Genomic DNA, 17,860 nt, shown 5'->3' on the forward strand with positions numbered 1-17,860 from the left:
AATAACATCAGCACTGAATTTACTCTGAACAAACCGGTGAGGGGGGTGAAATGTGCAGGCGTGACCAAAATTTTGAGCTGTAGGTGACAATGGTGACATTCTCCTCAACCCTCACCCCAAAAACGCGTTGTCAGAGGCAAAACTCTCAAGACCTTTCAGATCATCTAATGAGGTGAAAAGCCCCACAGGTGGCACGCTGGGTTTTCAAGGATGTCACCTAGGTGGAAAATCCTACCTTCGGATGCTGAGTAATTGCAGCTAAGCTGGAACCATTTAATAGTAAACATTATCTTAATATGTGATGCTCAAAACCACAGCTGTGATTGTCTCTTGGAAGCAGTGCAGGACGTAGGTGTGTGAGAAAACTACGGAGCATCTCTATCTGAAATTACACGGCAAGGTGCAGTGTTTCATCACGTCCTTTAGAAACGCAGAGCTGGAGGCCTAATTCTGCTGCAAGGACAGGCAGGGTTGAGAAGGGAAGAGAAAGGGGGTTCTGAAGCAGCAGACTTTTCTTCGTCCAGCCTCCTGCGTGTCCCCCACCCACACAGCCCGGGGTAGCTCCATAAAAAGGATTCATAAAAAGGATTTTAATGTAATTTATTTTTGAGAAAGTAAGTAAGAGTCAAGATTCTGACCCCACCTCTTCTCTCCTCTCTTATCCTCAACATTCCCATTAAGCACCCCAGACGTGTTCGAACTCTCCCCATAAATTTTCTATGTTCATCTTTTTAAAGGCAGTTAAGAATGACAACAAAATGAGACAATGTTTTTACACTAATTTTTTAATGTTGCACATACTGCGTTTTATAACATTAGAGGAAAAAAAAAAACAAAGTAAACCTTAAAGACAGAAAATAAATACGCTTTTTACGAATATATGCAGCGAGAGTGCAAAAAATTGCATCTGTAAAACGTTTAAATGCTGAATCATACAACAAAAAATTTACAAAAGCACTTATTTCTTTATACATGTCAGCTTTCCTCTTATAAACACAAAAATATTTTAACAAATCTTACAAAGATCAAACCCTTTTGCCCTTCACCAGGAGAAAAGTGGTGAAGAAAGTGTATTACCTGGAGGAAAAGAAAAAAAAACCCAGATAAACAAAACGTAAGCCTAAACAGGTACCAGGGAAACAACATCTAGATGCTGAGGAGGAATTCACCCGCGCACCACAGGGCAGGAGACGAGCCCCCCGAAGAAGAAGGGCTGGCCCTGGGGAAGGGAGCGCGATTCCTCCCGCCACGACAAAGCTGCTCTTTGCCGTGCCGCCCGCCCCGCACAACCCTCTCTCCCGCTCCTCTCAAGCCAAGGTTTTCTTTCCAACAAACGCATCCGAAAGCAGCACGGGTCCAGCCAGGAGAAGAGGCGGGAGCGCTGCGAACAGCCTGGCTGAACCCAGCGCCTCCGCCTGAACGCGCAGAGCCGAGCGCCCGCCTCGGACGGGGCAGGACGGGGTCTGCAACCGCGGCCGCTTCACTCCCGTGGCTCAGAAACGCTCCTCGGTGGGCGTCATGAATCACGCGTGTTTGAAATACACACTTTTTTTCAGAAATAGGCAATGCTGGGGCAGTTAAGGAGTTGTCACAAGGTGACCCTTGGCACCTGTGCTGCTAATGTCAGCGTGGCACATAGTTCTGCTTTTCTTCGTCCACGAGACTTGCTCGTTAGGCAAAGCCAGTGCTTAGGCCAGCCGAGCTCCAAATAACTCATCTGAACCGACGTTTCTTTGAAACAGGCCAGTAGCAGGGACTGGAAAACGAAAGGAACAGAGATTTGTTGTGCAATTTGGGAAGCTTTGGGGACGGGCGGGTAGTTTTGGAAAGGGTCGGCTAGAGACGGGGACCTCGGCGAAACCGCGGGATGCGGGCGCGCACACCCAGACAGCCTGGCATCGGGGCTGCAGCGCAGCACTGGCCCAGCACCGCCTGGATGAGTCCCTCGTGCACCACATCCACCGCACGGGCCCCGGGCAAGCCATAAAGCTCAGGCAACCTTCCCGAAACTTAAGCAACTCCCCGCACACGCGCTGCAGCATCGCACATTCAACCCGTCTGGGATCTCCTGGCACGTGGCCACCAGAAGCTGATGCTTCTGTTTGGACATCCAGAAGGCACGAGCAAATGATAGAAGTCCTTAATTTTCAGCCAAGAAAAGAGAAAGCCTCTTGGGCAGAAGGGGAAAGAATGAGGTCGTGTCCTCTAAAAAGCTGGTGGACCCTGTCAACCGGTATCATCTCGTATAGCCCAAAGTGTGATCGTCAATAAAATTCATTGCTAGGAAACTACCTTTCCTAACAATAGAAATTTGCTTGATTCAAAGAACTAGCCTGAAGGACCATAACAAAACCTCTGATGTAACTAAAAAACAGCAGTAAACATTTACTGTGGACTGCACCAAATCATAGGAATTTACCTTGCCGGGAACACCATGACCTTCTCCACAGGAAACAGAAGAGGAAAGGCTGCCAGTATGAATGCAACTAAAATAAATCTATCATATGATAAAAGGCAATGATACTTCAAAATTAATATTTTATAATTACTAATTATAAATTACATATGAATTGTATAAATTATAATTATAAATTATAAAAACACATTGGTTCTCAGTAACTTGAGTGTAGTGACACAAACCAGACCTTTGGGCTTCCTGTTCAGCAAAACCATTCAGCTCCCACTTCATTACTTTACTAACTAGAGGACATACTAAAATTAGACTGAACTTTCCCAGAATCTTAGGAGTAAGTTCACCTTCCAGCAGACCACAGAAGAATCAACTCTCACTATTCCAAGAGAGGTAAATTTTCACATCTGTATTGCCAGCCACATAAATTAGGGTCTGATCCTACACACTCATGTGAGAGATGTCTTACAACTGTTTTATAACTGGCACACTCTGTTCAACTGTTTTATTGTACTTTTAAAATTATCTTACTGTATAACTATGCCTTAGAAAGCCTCCAGTGGGTTTGTACCCCTAAAATATGAAGACATACAAGAGAAGCTTTTTTGATTTATGTAGTAAAAATATGTATATAGGATGTAGATTTTTTTTCCCAGCACACTTCCAAAAAAGTCTGCTCAACAATACAAGCATCTCTCCTGTGAAGCTCAAAAGCTGTAGGACTCCTTTACCTAAGCTCTAACAAAGCAGTCCTTATTTAGGTCTTCCAGGACAACTTCTTCAGTCTGAATGAGTTTTTCTAAACAAGCCAAGTTTGGAATTTCTATCTTTGGTCATTTATCTCAGCATCAAATTTCTTATTAAAACCTGTGAGAAAACTGTTGGAAGGTTTTTATCCTCATACAAAGAAATCTACTAATTTCACTCTAAGAATCTTTGGCCTGAGATAGAAGATGAAAAATATGATCTTAAAAGGAATTTGTTTGAGAAAGATGAGAGTGACTGGGAGAAGGAGATTACAGTGCAAAACCGCTACCAAATTTTTAAAGTGGCAGGCACTACAACACAACCACTTGCTGTGGTACCAGAGAACAGAGCAGCCAAAAGTTGATTTCATCGTCCCATTGTGGAAATGCAGTTGATTTCTGTCCAACTGTATATCTTCTAGCAAATATGAAGGTAATATCCAGTTTCTCTTAGTTCATTCAAGTAAAAATTATGTACATTTTAAACTTATCTTTGGACTTTATGCTATGTTACTGGACAGACAACAGTAAGTAGCATTTAGCATCATTAAAGCACTGTAGAAACATTAACTACTGTTACCCCTCATGCCCTTCTTTGGGGTAAGTAACCCCACGCACCATTAATAAATCATCAATTACTGAATGGTAGCATTGACCATCTCCCATAGTTCTAGAATAAATACTGCAGGGAAGTACTTATGCTATAGCATGACAAATATTTTAATTAACAGGTGGTTTTGGAAGCAGGTATTACCATCCTCATTCTAACAAAAGGACATGAGATGCTGAGCTGGATCCTCAGCTGTATTTGACACAGCTCCAGTGACTGCTGGGAAATTACAATGAGATATGTGGCCATGGAGATGTGTGGCCAACTGCAGTAAAAATCCAGATTTCCAGTACTGGTCTTTAATTTCAGGATCTAACCTTTAACCATCTAGAGCCCAATTTTCAGAAGGGCTAAATGCCCCTGGATCAGAGCGAATACTGTAGTTGCAACTTTTGTTTTCCAAGGGAGACAGATGTCTGTGGACACTATCAATGTAACGTAAGCAGCCTAAAACCCCCAAGGTCTCTCTCAGGGGTTAAAGGCCCCAGGGCAAATGGGTGATGGAGCCAGGGTGGGTGGTGTGCCGTAGACCCCAGCTCCAGCACCGTACCCTGCCCTGCCACAGCCCTGAGCTCTCCCCTGGGTGCTACCCACACACCAGCCATAGGGGAAAGAAGAGAGAGATGGTAAGAGGGGTGAAGCCTGGTACGAACATGCACCACATCACACAGGTGGAGTTCAAGAGGGTGGATTTACAGCTACATTGATTTAGAAGAGTCACAAGTAGTGGGAGTCCCGTTTTTCTTTCCTGGTAATTTCTGTTAATATTATTTGTCATGCTTGCAATCAGTCTCTTACAAAGTGACTTTGATTTTTCTTATAAAGTTAAAAAAAAAACCTAAAACAAACCCCAAAGCTAACACTGTAAAAAGATTGTCGCTAAAATGGTTCTCTGGAAACTCTGGGAGCATGACCAGTTGGTGCAAAATAGCTGCCTTCTGGAAAACAAGGCAACAGGGCCCAGCTGCTCCCAGCACTTCAGCAGAGGTACAGCTCCACTCGGCAGAGTCAGCGTGTCCGCATGAGCTGGCCAGGTCAGGGACTACTTAATGCACGTGCTCAAGTATCCCCCTGCGATGAAAAGCCAGGATACATGGCACACTGGTCATAGCCTTTTAAAGAAAAGAATCTTCACAAGACTTCTATTTTAAGCTCCAAAGTATTTCTAGAGCTTCTTTCTTGGTCAATTTGTTCCATCTACGCAGCCAAAGGTGTGCCTGGAGCTCACGCTCTCCTTATCCAGCTTTTAGGTAAAGACCCCCAACTAAAGCCTGGGCCGCTGCTACCAATCTGCATGCAGGCTCCTTAGATGCCTGGACTGGCATTCTGGTTGTCAGGTTGTGCTAACACCTGCATACTGAAATTCTACCACTTTTGGTGCCCCCACCAGGCACCTAACCTGGCACCAGGAATAAAATGTGCACATGGAAAAGGCACACCTTCCTTCTGCTTTGTAGGAATTAGCCTCTGAAAGGAGCTACCTTACACTCAAACTGAGGAGTTAAAAATAAACTGAATAGTGTTGTCTTCCCAGACTTTACAGGTATGCACATGTGCAAAGTTTTCATAAAATACTACCCTTTGAATCATTTAAACAAATTCCCACTCTATGGAGAGGTCTGCATTAACTTTAGACAACATTTAAGGAACCGGAAAAGGTCAAATTGGTGTTACAATACAAATGGTGACCTTGTGTCCATTAGTGTCTTCTGGGCAAGACAACTGCCTTCAGTCGCATTTCTTTAACAGAGGGAAGAACTTGACAGTTTCATTAACACAGCAGTATTAATGAAAAAAACATGAGACACCTTCACTCCATTAGGCATTTTAGCGAAAACAGGACAAGGGAAAGAGGAAGAGGACAAGGAAATAAACCAGGCTAGCAGAAGGTGCATTGGACGTAGGTAAGACCACAAAACATGAAAAACCCACAAATTTTAACATGCAAAGGATATTGGTACATTGCAATGCTGGTTATGGTTAAAGAGACTGTACAGCTCCTATATCTTTGTCCTTGAGGCTTCGTTAAAGTAAGACTCTCAATTGCAAGTTCATAAATAAAATGGAAATGACAGTAGTGCCATAAAAACATAGGTAGAAAAATAGTGCAAAGCCAAGGGCTGGACACTTTAATCTGTCACAAGTACCCCCAAGCACTAACTACCATTACCGCTTTTAAAGAAAACACATACAAAAAACCATTCTCTATTTATTATAAATGGCAGTTGCCTGCATTGCACTCTGTATTTAGAACGTACTGACTACCTTTCTGCTTCCCTTCGAAGCTGTGGATGGAGAATAAATATAGCCTTTCACACTGGTGAGCACTGCCTGCCCTCCAGTCATAACTGGTAGCAAAGTCAGACAGTATTTATGAAAGAAATCAATTAAAAAGTAAAACAGATAATATCATTTAAGGCCTTTGTCCCTGCTAGTCTGCTCAACAGACTACACTTTCTTAAAATAAGAACATCTACCACTTCTGTTACAGTAACCAGAGAGCGAAGTTAAACAAAAAAAAAGGTCACATTTATGGCTGCCAAGAAGGCAAAGTTCCTGAGGCTCGGCCAAACGCAATAGCAAAGACGCTCTTCGCAGCACTCTTCGGGTGCCTCGCACTGTGTGCACGGAGAAGGGCAGACCGGCAGAGCGCGAGCCCGACACGACGCTCAGGCTGGGCATCTCATTTAAACCTTGCAGCCCTTATCGAAAGGGGTTTGGAATTACAACGGATTATATAGTGCAAACTCGTATCAATTCCCACAGATATAAAATGCACAGACGGGAGTTCAGAACAAAAGCCGCCACCGGCCAGGGTTGTGAGGAGCACCAGCCATTAAGGAAATAAACTCCAGGGAGCAGAGCCTGGAGTAACTCCAGCTCTTCAGCGAGGTTTCAGTGAACTTACACAGATGTAACTGATACCAGGGTCTGAATCAGTTTGGTGGTGAGGCACCAAATTAAAATGAAGGGTTCATTAAATGACAGACTTTCAGATTCAGAGTAACTTAAAATTATCGGTAACAGAGTTTGTTAACCTTGAGCGGGACAGAAGAAATACCCACCAATGGATGGAGCTTACGTTTACACAGCATTTCTCAACTATTCACTTCAGCAGGTCCATAAGGTTTAAAGGAGGGTTTGGCTTAGCCTGGTTTGAGTCAGTTTTTGACAGGGTTCTTGCTGCCACCCCATGTAAACTGTTGAAAAAATATACTGTAGAAAATTAACTGTCCATTATGTACTCGGTATATCCACGCACATGCGGCCATTCTATATATGCACAACCAAGACGCCAATACCGTGCACAAAATAGGAGCTGTAGCATGGCCTTTCTTAAAATATTAGCTTCATGGTGAGTTTACTACACCCATGTTACTGACAAAAGGCAGGGAAATATGCATACTCCTAATATTTCAAGGTAGGTATGTCATGTTTGATCTGAAAAAATAACAGCTTTTTCAAGGTAGTCCAGTCTCTCAAAAGAGAACCCTATCTTAGTTTTAAATAGATTTGTTGGTTTTTACTTCTGTAATTGATATCAATAGTATAAATCAAATTGATTTCAATGCTGAAAGAAATGCCATGGCAGCCAGTCGACAGGAAACTGTCAAATATATTTTCTTAACAGTTTGTTAGCTTTAACAGGACACAAGCTAGCAGGCAGAAGAACTTCATCAGGCTTTTCCCTCTCCCCCTTTTATAAAATACCCCAAATTTTCTCAGAAATCTGAATGTCACCAAGAGCCGACAGAAAGCATGACAGTAATGACTGGGTCTGCAGAGTAGTACTGCAGGATCAAGTCATGTTCAGCTGACCGAAGATGGTAAAGTTCTAGCAGTCCCAAAAGGTGGCTCATATTTAAGGGTATGAACTACTGAACAGTGTGCCATTTTCCTTTTATAAAACAAAACCTTATACCATATGTACTGCAGAATTATCTAGACTTTTCCCACACTGGGATTTGTTAGTGATAGAGTAGCCTGTAAAGAATAGGCACTTATCCCAAGAATTGGCAAAAAAGGGAGTATTATTTGGTAGGTATGGCACCAAAATACAACCATTGTGCTTTCTCACATACATATGCTGTACAGATGGAGGCTCAAACAGACACAGAGTTTTAGGTTGTTGGTGGGCTGTGTTTTTTCTTTTTGCTTCGGCAAGATTTGCAAATGCAGCAGATAATGCATGGAGATGCCACAAGCAGCAAGGGAGAGGTCACCAATGCTATGATACCTAGTCCAACGAGGATCCCCACAACCTGAAAGACATGGTGGGGAAAAATATGTATTTAGCTAATATGGAACATAAAATACATGTCTGCATGCATAAGCACAGCATAGGTCACAAAAAATAGATGAAAACATGAAAACAGTCAGCTTGGTCCTTCACTGAAGGGTAAAATCTCTTTGCTTCATGCATGCATGAAAGCTCTGCTCAGCCGACTAGGAACGCACCTGTGTTCTGTTCCACATCACCGAAGCCCGCGAGTGGCCCAGCTTGTTTCTGCAAGGGCCTCTGTCGTAATGTCTTAAGAAGATATCATTCTGAAAAACAAAAGGAGAAGCTGTAAGAGCAGGTTACAGTACTGCGAGGAGAGGCTCAAGACTAGACTGGAAAAACAACTTTCCTGACACTGCTTTAAAATAACCAGCTGCCAGCACTCAAGTTCACCTGTCTTCCAAATAATTATCTAGAGAAACTTCTTGCAGTTCCAAAAAGTGTGGTGTATTTCAGACCTGAGCTGTTGTATAGTGTCTTTCCTCCACCACTTTTAAAAAGCATAAGTGTTGCACCTATTGCACAGGTACCTAGTCTGTAATTTGGTGATGATAAAGGGGTCTGTAAACAACAGATATTTCTGAAAGCTAGCAATCTGAGCGATCATCTTCCTGAGGTACCTCTACCGTCTGTTCTCCTGCTGTACCTACACTTTATAGTAATTTTCTTCCTAGGCTTAACAGGAAAATCTAAAAAGTAGGAAATCCCTGTTTCCTTTCTCTTTTCCCAGTAATACTTATTAAATTATCCATTTTTTCTTCAGAAGGTGACTAAAGCTCTGCATTACCCTCCCTTAGCCAGTTGCACTGTAACATGACGCTGCTTCCTCTCTTCATTTTTCAGCCCTACTCTTTGGCTCTGCAGGTATTACCTTCATCTACACCTGGAGCTCCTGTAACCCTGCATATTTAGAAAAACTACATTTGAATCACACAGCTACAGTTTCTTTTTTTCTTCCTCCTTTGAACTGACAAAAACTTGGTAAGGGCATGTCTGCAGAGTCTGTGAGAATCTGACAGTCTTCCAGCTCAGCACGGTGTTAAGCAATCACTGTGTACTGTATGTACTCTGAGGCAAGCGGCAAGACTCATGTTGAAAAAGCAGGCTCACCCACACAGAAACAGGACGTATCGCTAAGCGAAACCTGTTTAGCATGCTGAGAAAAGGAAGGATGAAGAATGAGGAAGTCTCATTGTTTGCTGGCTGCGGAATACCAAAAAGAAGAAAAGAAAAGCCATGTAGCATGTAACATTTTATTTCAAGTGCTGGTAAAGTCCTTTTCATACTCCCACAGTTGTTACTGATGACTGTGCCAAAAAGGGAAGCTGTCATATACACAAGCACATTACTTCCTGTGCTCTTAATCCTGCTAGGAAGCTTGAAGTCGGTATGAGTTGAGACTAGTTGGTATCACTTGAGAAATAACTAGCAACCTGCACTTCCTGCACTACTCCATGTTCATAATCCAACATTTTTATCCTCAAGCCTACTAACTAATCATTCTCTTGAGCAAACACGGCACTAGAGATGGACTAGTAAAGGAGACCTAGTCCATATGAGCTCTTAACACACCTGCCCATGAAACAACACCCTTCACCCAGTACCATACCATTTTTTGGACAGGCTGTGACCCTTGCAGTTGGAGCAGGTGGAAGACACTTACTTCCTGGCTCTCAACCAAACTATTTTTACTGCACTGGAAGAGGGAATCAGAGAAAGGTAGTGCTGGAATGGACCTCCAGAGAGCAACCAGTTTGTCCCATTTCCCTCAAAAAACTAGCATGGGACCCACAGACATGGCTGTAACCCTTTATAGAAAAAGAATGTTGATACAAATAAAAGCACTGGATGAATGAGAAGAAAGAAATGAAGTTAGAAGCTGAATTGAGCCAAGACGTACACTAGGATATCAACAAGTTGGAGGAGAGCTTGTACAGGGCCTCAGACTAACCCCAACCCCGTTACTCTTATCTAGCTGTCTTTTTCTGCAGCACTTACATCCAAGTTCTGTAGACAGTACCAGCAAAATGTGTGCTTGCAGTTCTTGCACATCATCTGAGCACAGCCCTCGTTTCGCTCAATATAGATCCGACAGACTGGGCACTGCTTAATTGGTGCCTCTGTCCCCGTTCCAATAAGTGATCTAGAAGAAAAGGGAAATATTAATGTGAAATGTGAACGTAATTACTGTTGATATTCAGCTCCGCTGCCTAATGTGTAGGTGTTTATTTTAGAGAGCATCTAATGTTGTTGTCTTAATGCACTTAATGTGTGAAGCTTGTTATACCCAGTACAATACACTGGAGTATACCCACTACTAGCTGTAAGATCACGTAAAAGTGAAACTCTATTCCCTTGGTCTTCTATGCTGTATAAAACCAACACTCACTGTACCCACAAATGTATCACCTATAGCATTAAAAATTACCACTGTGTAAGACAGCTTGCACCATTCATTTAATAGGACTGGATTATGCAATTTACAGCACTGTCCCTGCCTGAGCAACATAGCCTTAAACTCCACCAAAGCCAAAGATCAAACCTGGAGAAGAAAAATTATGGTGAGAGCTCTTTGGCAACTCCTATTTGACGAAGTCTCTAGCAAGCAGAATGCTTAGATTTTAAGTAAGTCTTTCATTTCTTGCAAAAAATGATAGAAAACTTTGAACACACATGACTGAACTTAATCTGATTCTGAAAACAAAGATGGACATTATATAATTTAAACACAAAAGTGTTTTCTTTCTGTAGATTAATGCTTTATGTAACCTTATCTGTAGGTTGTTTACACCTATGCAAAATGAGCATAAACCAGATTTCTCACACCAAACAGGACTTTTTACACCCACTCCGTGTAAGAGTTAAGATTTGGCTATGCAGAGATCCTATAAATATTAAGCAGGGGTGATTTCTTAATCATAGTATAAGCAAAGTTTGGATCCCGGAGTATTACTGTATTGGATTTTTTATATGGGCACAAATTATAATTCTAGCAGGCAAACAAAGCCTTTAGGAAGATTCAAAGCCCTGAAGGGCTTCACCTGTCAGAATTGTCAGTGGCATCACAAGTTTGGTAAGTACCCAATCAATATTAATAATAAGTATTTTTAAAAAAAGGTATCATTTAAACTAATATTTAGACTGGAATTATGTTCAGGAAACACCAGGAGAGATGGAAAGTCTCAGAGATGCACTGGAGATGTTAGAAGGAAGCCAGTCCATGAAACTAATAAGAGGCACAGAGCTAGCACCCTGTGCCAAAAGGAACTGAAAGACCATGTTGCCTCCGTGGGTTCCCCTCTTACCCCTGCTCAGTTGGTGCTGGAGTAGTTTGGTTTTCCTGGCATAGGCGCTGCGGGTGCCATGCCTCCTTGCAAGAGGAGCAGAACGCCAGGTGGCAAGCCGGGCACTCCACTGGCACCGGCGCTCCTGACCCGCTCGGTGCAATATGGCACACCGTTTGGCAGTCAGCTGCAGGGCACCATGTTCTCTGGGGGTCCAAGTGGACTTCTGAAACGTAACAGAGAGAAAAACAAAGCTTTACAGAGTCCCCTTCTCATTCCAGAGACACGTGTCTAGGTACACAAGACCCAATTCTGTGTGTGGGTGGGAAAGCTGAAGCCGTCCGTGCCCATGCCCATGGGCATTCAGGCCTAGCCCTCTTCTTTAGGCAGGTCCGCAGTTGCACTGGAAGCATCGCGAGAATGCCAATACACAACATGGGACATATTCTTTGCCTTTACAGGGAGGGACAAAAGACGAACATTAAGTGCTGCTTGCTGAGAAGCGCATGTCTTGTGACCTTAGGCCATTCCAGGTCTTTCACGTGTGCAAGCCATGCAGTAAATTTCACGTAAATAGCAGAAGGACTATCATTAAATTAACGTCAAGTCACTTTCCATGCCTTATTTATTCCCCTGTATCTACAAACTCTGATTAATATTCCCTTAATTATGTGATCATTATTTCTCAGGTATCAGATTACAACAATTGTCAAGGTAAGATTTGGTGTGGAGACATTGAGTTACAGACATCACCACATGGCAGAGAATGATAAATGTTGATCCTTCCTCTCATTCCCCAATGGTTATTCAAGGAATTTGGGGTTGCAACAGAAACCCAGCTGAAACACATTCACTGTTAGGGGTGCCCATTCTGTGTGCGCTTTCTACTGACTCAAGTCCATGAGGTAGAGCCAAACACTCCCACCCTGCAGAGCCTCCTCAGAAAAGGGCTGTTGTGCCTGCAGGAGCTATCTGCCTCTCCTCCTTCCCTGGGAGCTCCCTGGTACCACCACTGAAAATAAATAGCTGGAGGGGATGTCTCAGGAACAGGTAGAAATCCCTGAAAGTGAGATGTCAAAAGCCATTACAATGTTCTTCTGTACCTCCAGCAGATAAAATATTGTCCCGCTTGAAACAAAAGGCTGCACAAGGGCCCCACACATATGTTCTCTGACGAATTTTGCTGAAATAGTGGAAGGCACTTCCTCCTGTGCACACCCTCCTGCCTGCACTGCTCCTCTGCAGGAGGTTGCTGGTAGCCCACAGTGAAGGGGGCTGGTGGCTGGATATCTAGCAGATGCTCCAGTCAACATGAAAAGCAGCGTTATCAGTTCAGCGTCCAGATACCCAGAAACCAGAAACTGTACAACTAGAAATGTGTTCAAAGAAGTAAAACTCTTCCTCAAGCTCTCAAGCATTTAGATACACATGCATGAACACCTGGGGAGAAGGACACCTCAGAAACATCATAACCTAACGTGCACTAGAAACTCAGCTCTCTTCCAGCATGCCAAACCTCTCTGTTCACCTTGAAAACTTCCAGTTTGTTTAAAGACAGCCCTCCCTCCCATTTGTCCAGGACACTTACAGTGAGGAACCATGTAAGGATGATGATCCTCTCTGCTGGGTGCAAGACACACAGGTACACAATGCTCTGACTTCAGGTAATTTTTAAGTCTGTGTCAGAGTCCTCTGAAAGACGTGGAGAATTTTTACATCCATGGCAAAGGCTGTCATCTATAATTTAGGCAGTGCCAGCAAAACACCTGTACCATCTACCTCCAGCCACTCCATGAATCTAGTTACATTCTTTCCTCTTATTCTCTTACACGTGCTTCCTTTGCCCCCCAAAACAAGCAATCATTTTGCTTTCTACTCAATGAAAGCCAGAACAAAATAGTTTGCAGCTTCATTTGTGGGGAGAAGAGGGAGACATGGATGGGCAGTACAAGGCATTTTACATTTTTATATAGTTTTAAAAAGTAGTGTCTTGACTGAGAAATCATTATTTCTGTAGCTTCCTTCGGTGACTCTTAAAAGAAACACTGAACTAGATAAGACCATGGCCTAATACTGGCAATTGCATTTAAGTCTTCACACAATAGGTTGTGTATGCTTTCTGTTGATAAACAGCTTTAAAACGAAATAAAGTGCAGTTCCTGCAGATACCTGCTTAACATACTCAACTTTGGATATCTAAAGTCTCCTACCCTTTTTTTGGATGAAAGACAGAATGTCTGGTTTTGACATCATTGGGACAAGGGGAGTTGGGTTATAAATCTTACTGATTTTTACAAATTTGTTGCAGTAAGATGTAATGCATGAGATGAAATTCCCTCCTCTCCCACTTCCTCCATTTTACAAAGAACCTACAGATGGCATTTTGCAATCCATGCTGTCTCATACTGTTTGGTTAACCATGGAGTACAAGTGAAAACAGAAAAAAAATTAAAAGGAGCAGCCAAAAAAAGGAAAGAGGCTATCATATTGCTCTGACAAGCTGCTCCATCTTTTGATTAGGGCCATTTCTCTCCCGAGCCTTCCCCCTGCTTCCCCACAGCCAGTTCAGCCGCACTTCTTCCACTCTCAGGAGGAAAGCCTTCCGGAACATTGCCAGTACTGGGCACGGATCTGGCCAGTTTTCACAAAACACGTGAACAAGCAGGTGAGATGTGGGAGACAGATAGGGGAAATGCAGCACCCTGAAGAAAGGAAAATTTCTGGCTCACCAGAGGTACTCACTGAAAGGATGAGCCTATGCCTTTCACAGAATATTAGGAACATCTCCTTTTAAAATGGATTACTCTTTGGTCCGGCATAAAGTGGAGGTTCTCATCATCTACCACTCAGCCTCTTGGGCAATTGTCACAGAAATAGAAATATAATGCATATGTCCTAACCACATCCTATTCCTCTATTTCGTTACTTCTGACAACCACATCAACCCCATCCTAAACAGACAGAGCAATTCCTGTTTCTTCTATTAAAATATGCTGCACGGAAGCTCTGTGGCTAGGTCCTGACTGGATGCAGAGAAGTTACAGATATGTTAAGGAAGCTTGGTTTTAAGCCTGAAAACATTTGCATTCTATGAACACAAAACCCACAAGAGAATAGCATATTTTCACTGCATTCCTTATTAAACTAAGCAAGTGTCTATAGATACACAATTGTATGCCAATTACTTCTCACTACTTTTTCACTCAATATTATTTGCCCATTTTTTAAAAAAACAAGGAAATGGAGAGGAAATCTATTTTAATAAAATAGCTAACACAGATGGAGGATGGGGAAAATAGCTTTTGGATGTGTAAGTCCTTCTTCAGGTCTTCAAAATTTTCCTCAAAATTCATCTCATGATGGAAAAAGTCTGGAAGAGTGAGAGCATTTGCTTTACCAATCACTTGAAGACTGGTAAGCAAAGACTACAGAGCAAGAGAAAGTCTTTCGACTTACCCAAGAAGCTGGTTCTTTATTTCTAGCATTTCTAGCAAAGCAAAGGGGGTGCTGAAGCAAAGAGCCCATATCTCAACAGAATAAAGCTGAGAGAAGTGCGTAACTATAGGAAGCCAAAGGGTTTGAAAAAAGGGCATTGTTGATCAGAGCAAAAGTCATGAAGGACACCCTAGTACCTGCCTATTTTAAGGGAGGAGAGGGCAGAGTTAGGCAGTAGCAGCCTGGGTTTTTCATAATGCTAGGTTTGAAAAAGGCTACGTCGCACTAAGGCTGACACAGGCACAAGGCACACAACGGATCTCAGCTGCTGGGAGTCCCCAGGCAGATTCTGGGTCAGAATTCGGCCCCAGCAGGTGCCATCAGCAAGGTTTATTGCTAGTTTCAGAAAAAGACTGTCAGGCCAGCATTGGCATTGGTCAGAGCAGGCAGGCTTTGCCAGGTTAGGGTCAGGTCTGAGAATAGAGCTTCAGGCCAGCAGAAGCTAATAAGCCAAGTCCAACTGATGAGTCCAAAAAGGCCAGCCTTGGGGGCAGTGCTAAATCCAGGATAGGCAAAAGGTCTTGGCCAGGGTTGGGATTAGTGCTGGTGTCCAGGTCAGAGCTTTAGTTAGCAGGAATCGTTGTCCCCAGGCACCAGTAAGCTGGATTTATTGCTGGGGCCAACAGGCAAGGCAAAAAGGCTATATTTAAGCCTGCTGCTTGGATGCCAGTTTTATTCATCATAAAGGAGAAAGGACAGATCTTAGAAACATAATGAAGAGAGGTAGTGGAGGTGGATGAGGATTTGTCAGACTTAGGCAAGAAAGAAAAGGGAAGGAATATTTAAAATATAGACAAGTTTCAGGATTCTGAGCGTGGGAGGCAGTGTAAAAAAAAAAGAGATGTTACAGGGATTTGGACAAAAGATCATGAGTTCAGCTCTGGCTGGTTAGAGAGGAAGAGATACCAGGAAATCATTAGTTTCACAGTTTTGAGTTAAAAAAAAGGTTTTACACAGAACAGATTAATGTATTGCAAGATGTCTCTCTTTTGTAACCCTTTAATATGGTCATTTAACAAGCTCTGATTTCCACTGTCTAGGGTTGTAGACAAGCCACTGCTTGGCTTATGAACTGGAGGGACTTCCTAAGGAATGAAGGATAAATGACAAGAAGGTAAAATAGGAGAGAGAAATAAAAAATGAAACCAGGGTTTGGGATTTTTTTTCTTTTTTGGCCTGAGTGCCTGCAAATCATAGCTACAATCTGCATCTCTCCATGAACTCTGAGGCATACTTGAGTATACTCATTTTGCAGTTTTTATACTTCATGGTCATTCACTGTGACTCATACCAGATGAGATTCTGTAAAACCCCACATATTCTTCAATCTGACCATCTTATCAAGTGCATTACTGTGCTTAACTTTTATGAACCTCTGCATTTTCACACACATTCCCAATCCATCTGCATCTAAGCATGCATGCAAAGCAAGAACACAAATACAGTCTTTCAAGGGAAGTTTGAAAACAGGCAGAGTCAGGACAGGTCAGTCCCAGATACACTACCCTGCAAGCTACCACAGAGTGAGTTCTTTGAAAAACGCTACAACTTCCAGCTGAGACTTTCAAGTTGGTGTCAGTCTCTAAAACCAGCATGGGACCTCATCTCTCTGACTAGCAAGTTTCTTCTTCAGCCTTGGCAAGGAACCATCTCCTGAGGCAGAAGGCTGACCTCTGGCATAGGAAAGCTTGGCCCCAGTAAGACCTTCAGTTTCAAACTTCTTTACTAATAGGCCTTACTCAGTAATGAGGGGTCCAATTATCCCTCAGGAAAAACCAAAATATACTAGATGAACACACATGAGACTTCTACATAAGAAAAGCTCTCTTGCAGAGATGTTTGCAAAAATCCCCATCACACTGAAGGGTCTGTCTCCCTCAGAAGTTCTGAAGATCTCTGTGGATGTACAAAAGGACCATGTGCACCCTGCACCAGCCTCTAGCTCCTTGTCTAGTTCTACTAGTACAACCAGCATCTCAAGGACCCAAGATGAGCATGCTGCAGGAAGAACGGTGGAGCCTCAGGCACGCAATCTGAGAGTGTTGTCCATAAGCTTGAGTAAAAGCGTGGTATTTCAGTAAGATGCCACTCTGTTGATTCTGCTCCACTGAAATAATTTCAAATTCGTCTGTGGAGCACAGTCAGACCTAGTGATTGCTCTTAAACTATTTCACAACAAAGACATCTTCTCTGTCTCTTCCTGAACTCACCCAACAGGCTTTGTCTTTGCAGTGTCTAATACTGCTGCCTCCACTGACACTTAAAAAGGAAGGTAATAGAAACCAAAAGGTTCGCACCTCGTTCAAACTTCAGCCTCTTGTATAACTGAAACTGGTCAACAGGCACCAAACATGCAATCTGAAATGAGAAACAAACACACAGAAAAAGCATTAGAAACACAGACATGAAAAAAATTAATAAGCACCCTGTTCTACATGCCTGCTCTCCTGAGCTGGCTTTCAAATCCACCTTCTTTTCCTGGTTACTTTCACCACCACGTTCCTCCATACCTTGACTTCCTTCTCCAAAATGTAAAGTAGTTCTTGACCTCTCATTTTTCAGCTATACAGTCCAGTAGTTCAGCCCACGCCTTTCTTACCATGCATAGGAAAGCCTTCTCTCTGGATTCTGCATTTACTTCAGGCTTCTCAGTTTTATTTCTTGTTGGTTTAATGTAATGAAGGGTGACAGCTTGCCAGCCTTGGAGACTGCAGCATGTTGTTCATGCACAAGAATACAGCTCAAATGAAAGGTTTCTCATTCATGTCTCCTAGTCTTAATGGCAGGGGTCACGTAGCTCTAAGGAACTTAAAAGCTAGTCTGGTTTCCATTTTTTATTCATTTCATGGGTTTTGGGCTGAGACAGTTAATGCCATTGCTGTTGGAATTTGCCTTAGACACGCACCAGACCACTGGGAACTGGACTGAAGTTAACAAATGTAGTTGGCATACACAAACAGGCTTTGCTGATATATTTTACACATTACCATAATTAAACCAGCAGCCTAAAAGGCTAAATGCTCTAATCTCCAA

At 42.8% G+C, this 17,860-nt stretch overlaps 1 protein-coding gene across 4 annotated transcripts in view; it reads right to left on the reverse strand.

The window, feature by feature from the left end:
* Positions 1-773: 773 nt before the first annotated feature.
* The window catches only part of RNF144B (ring finger protein 144B), a 95,095-nt gene continuing 78,008 nt past the window's right edge, over positions 774-17,860 (reverse strand). For all 4 annotated transcript variants that reach the window (XM_075052217.1, XM_075052216.1, XM_075052214.1 and 1 more), the window contains 5 exons: positions 17,125-17,185; positions 11,354-11,558; positions 10,047-10,191; positions 8,225-8,314; positions 774-8,028 (listed from right to left, as the gene is read on the reverse strand). In XM_075052217.1, the coding sequence (XP_074908318.1) occupies positions 7,888-8,028; positions 8,225-8,314; positions 10,047-10,191; positions 11,354-11,558; positions 17,125-17,185 (642 nt within the window). In that variant the 3' untranslated portion in view covers positions 774-7,887. The remainder of the gene's footprint in view (positions 8,029-8,224; positions 8,315-10,046; positions 10,192-11,353; positions 11,559-17,124; positions 17,186-17,860) is intronic.

Source organism: Buteo buteo, chromosome 20 (assembly GCF_964188355.1).
Source record: "Buteo buteo chromosome 20, bButBut1.hap1.1, whole genome shotgun sequence".
NCBI lineage: Eukaryota > Metazoa > Chordata > Aves > Accipitriformes > Accipitridae > Buteo > Buteo buteo.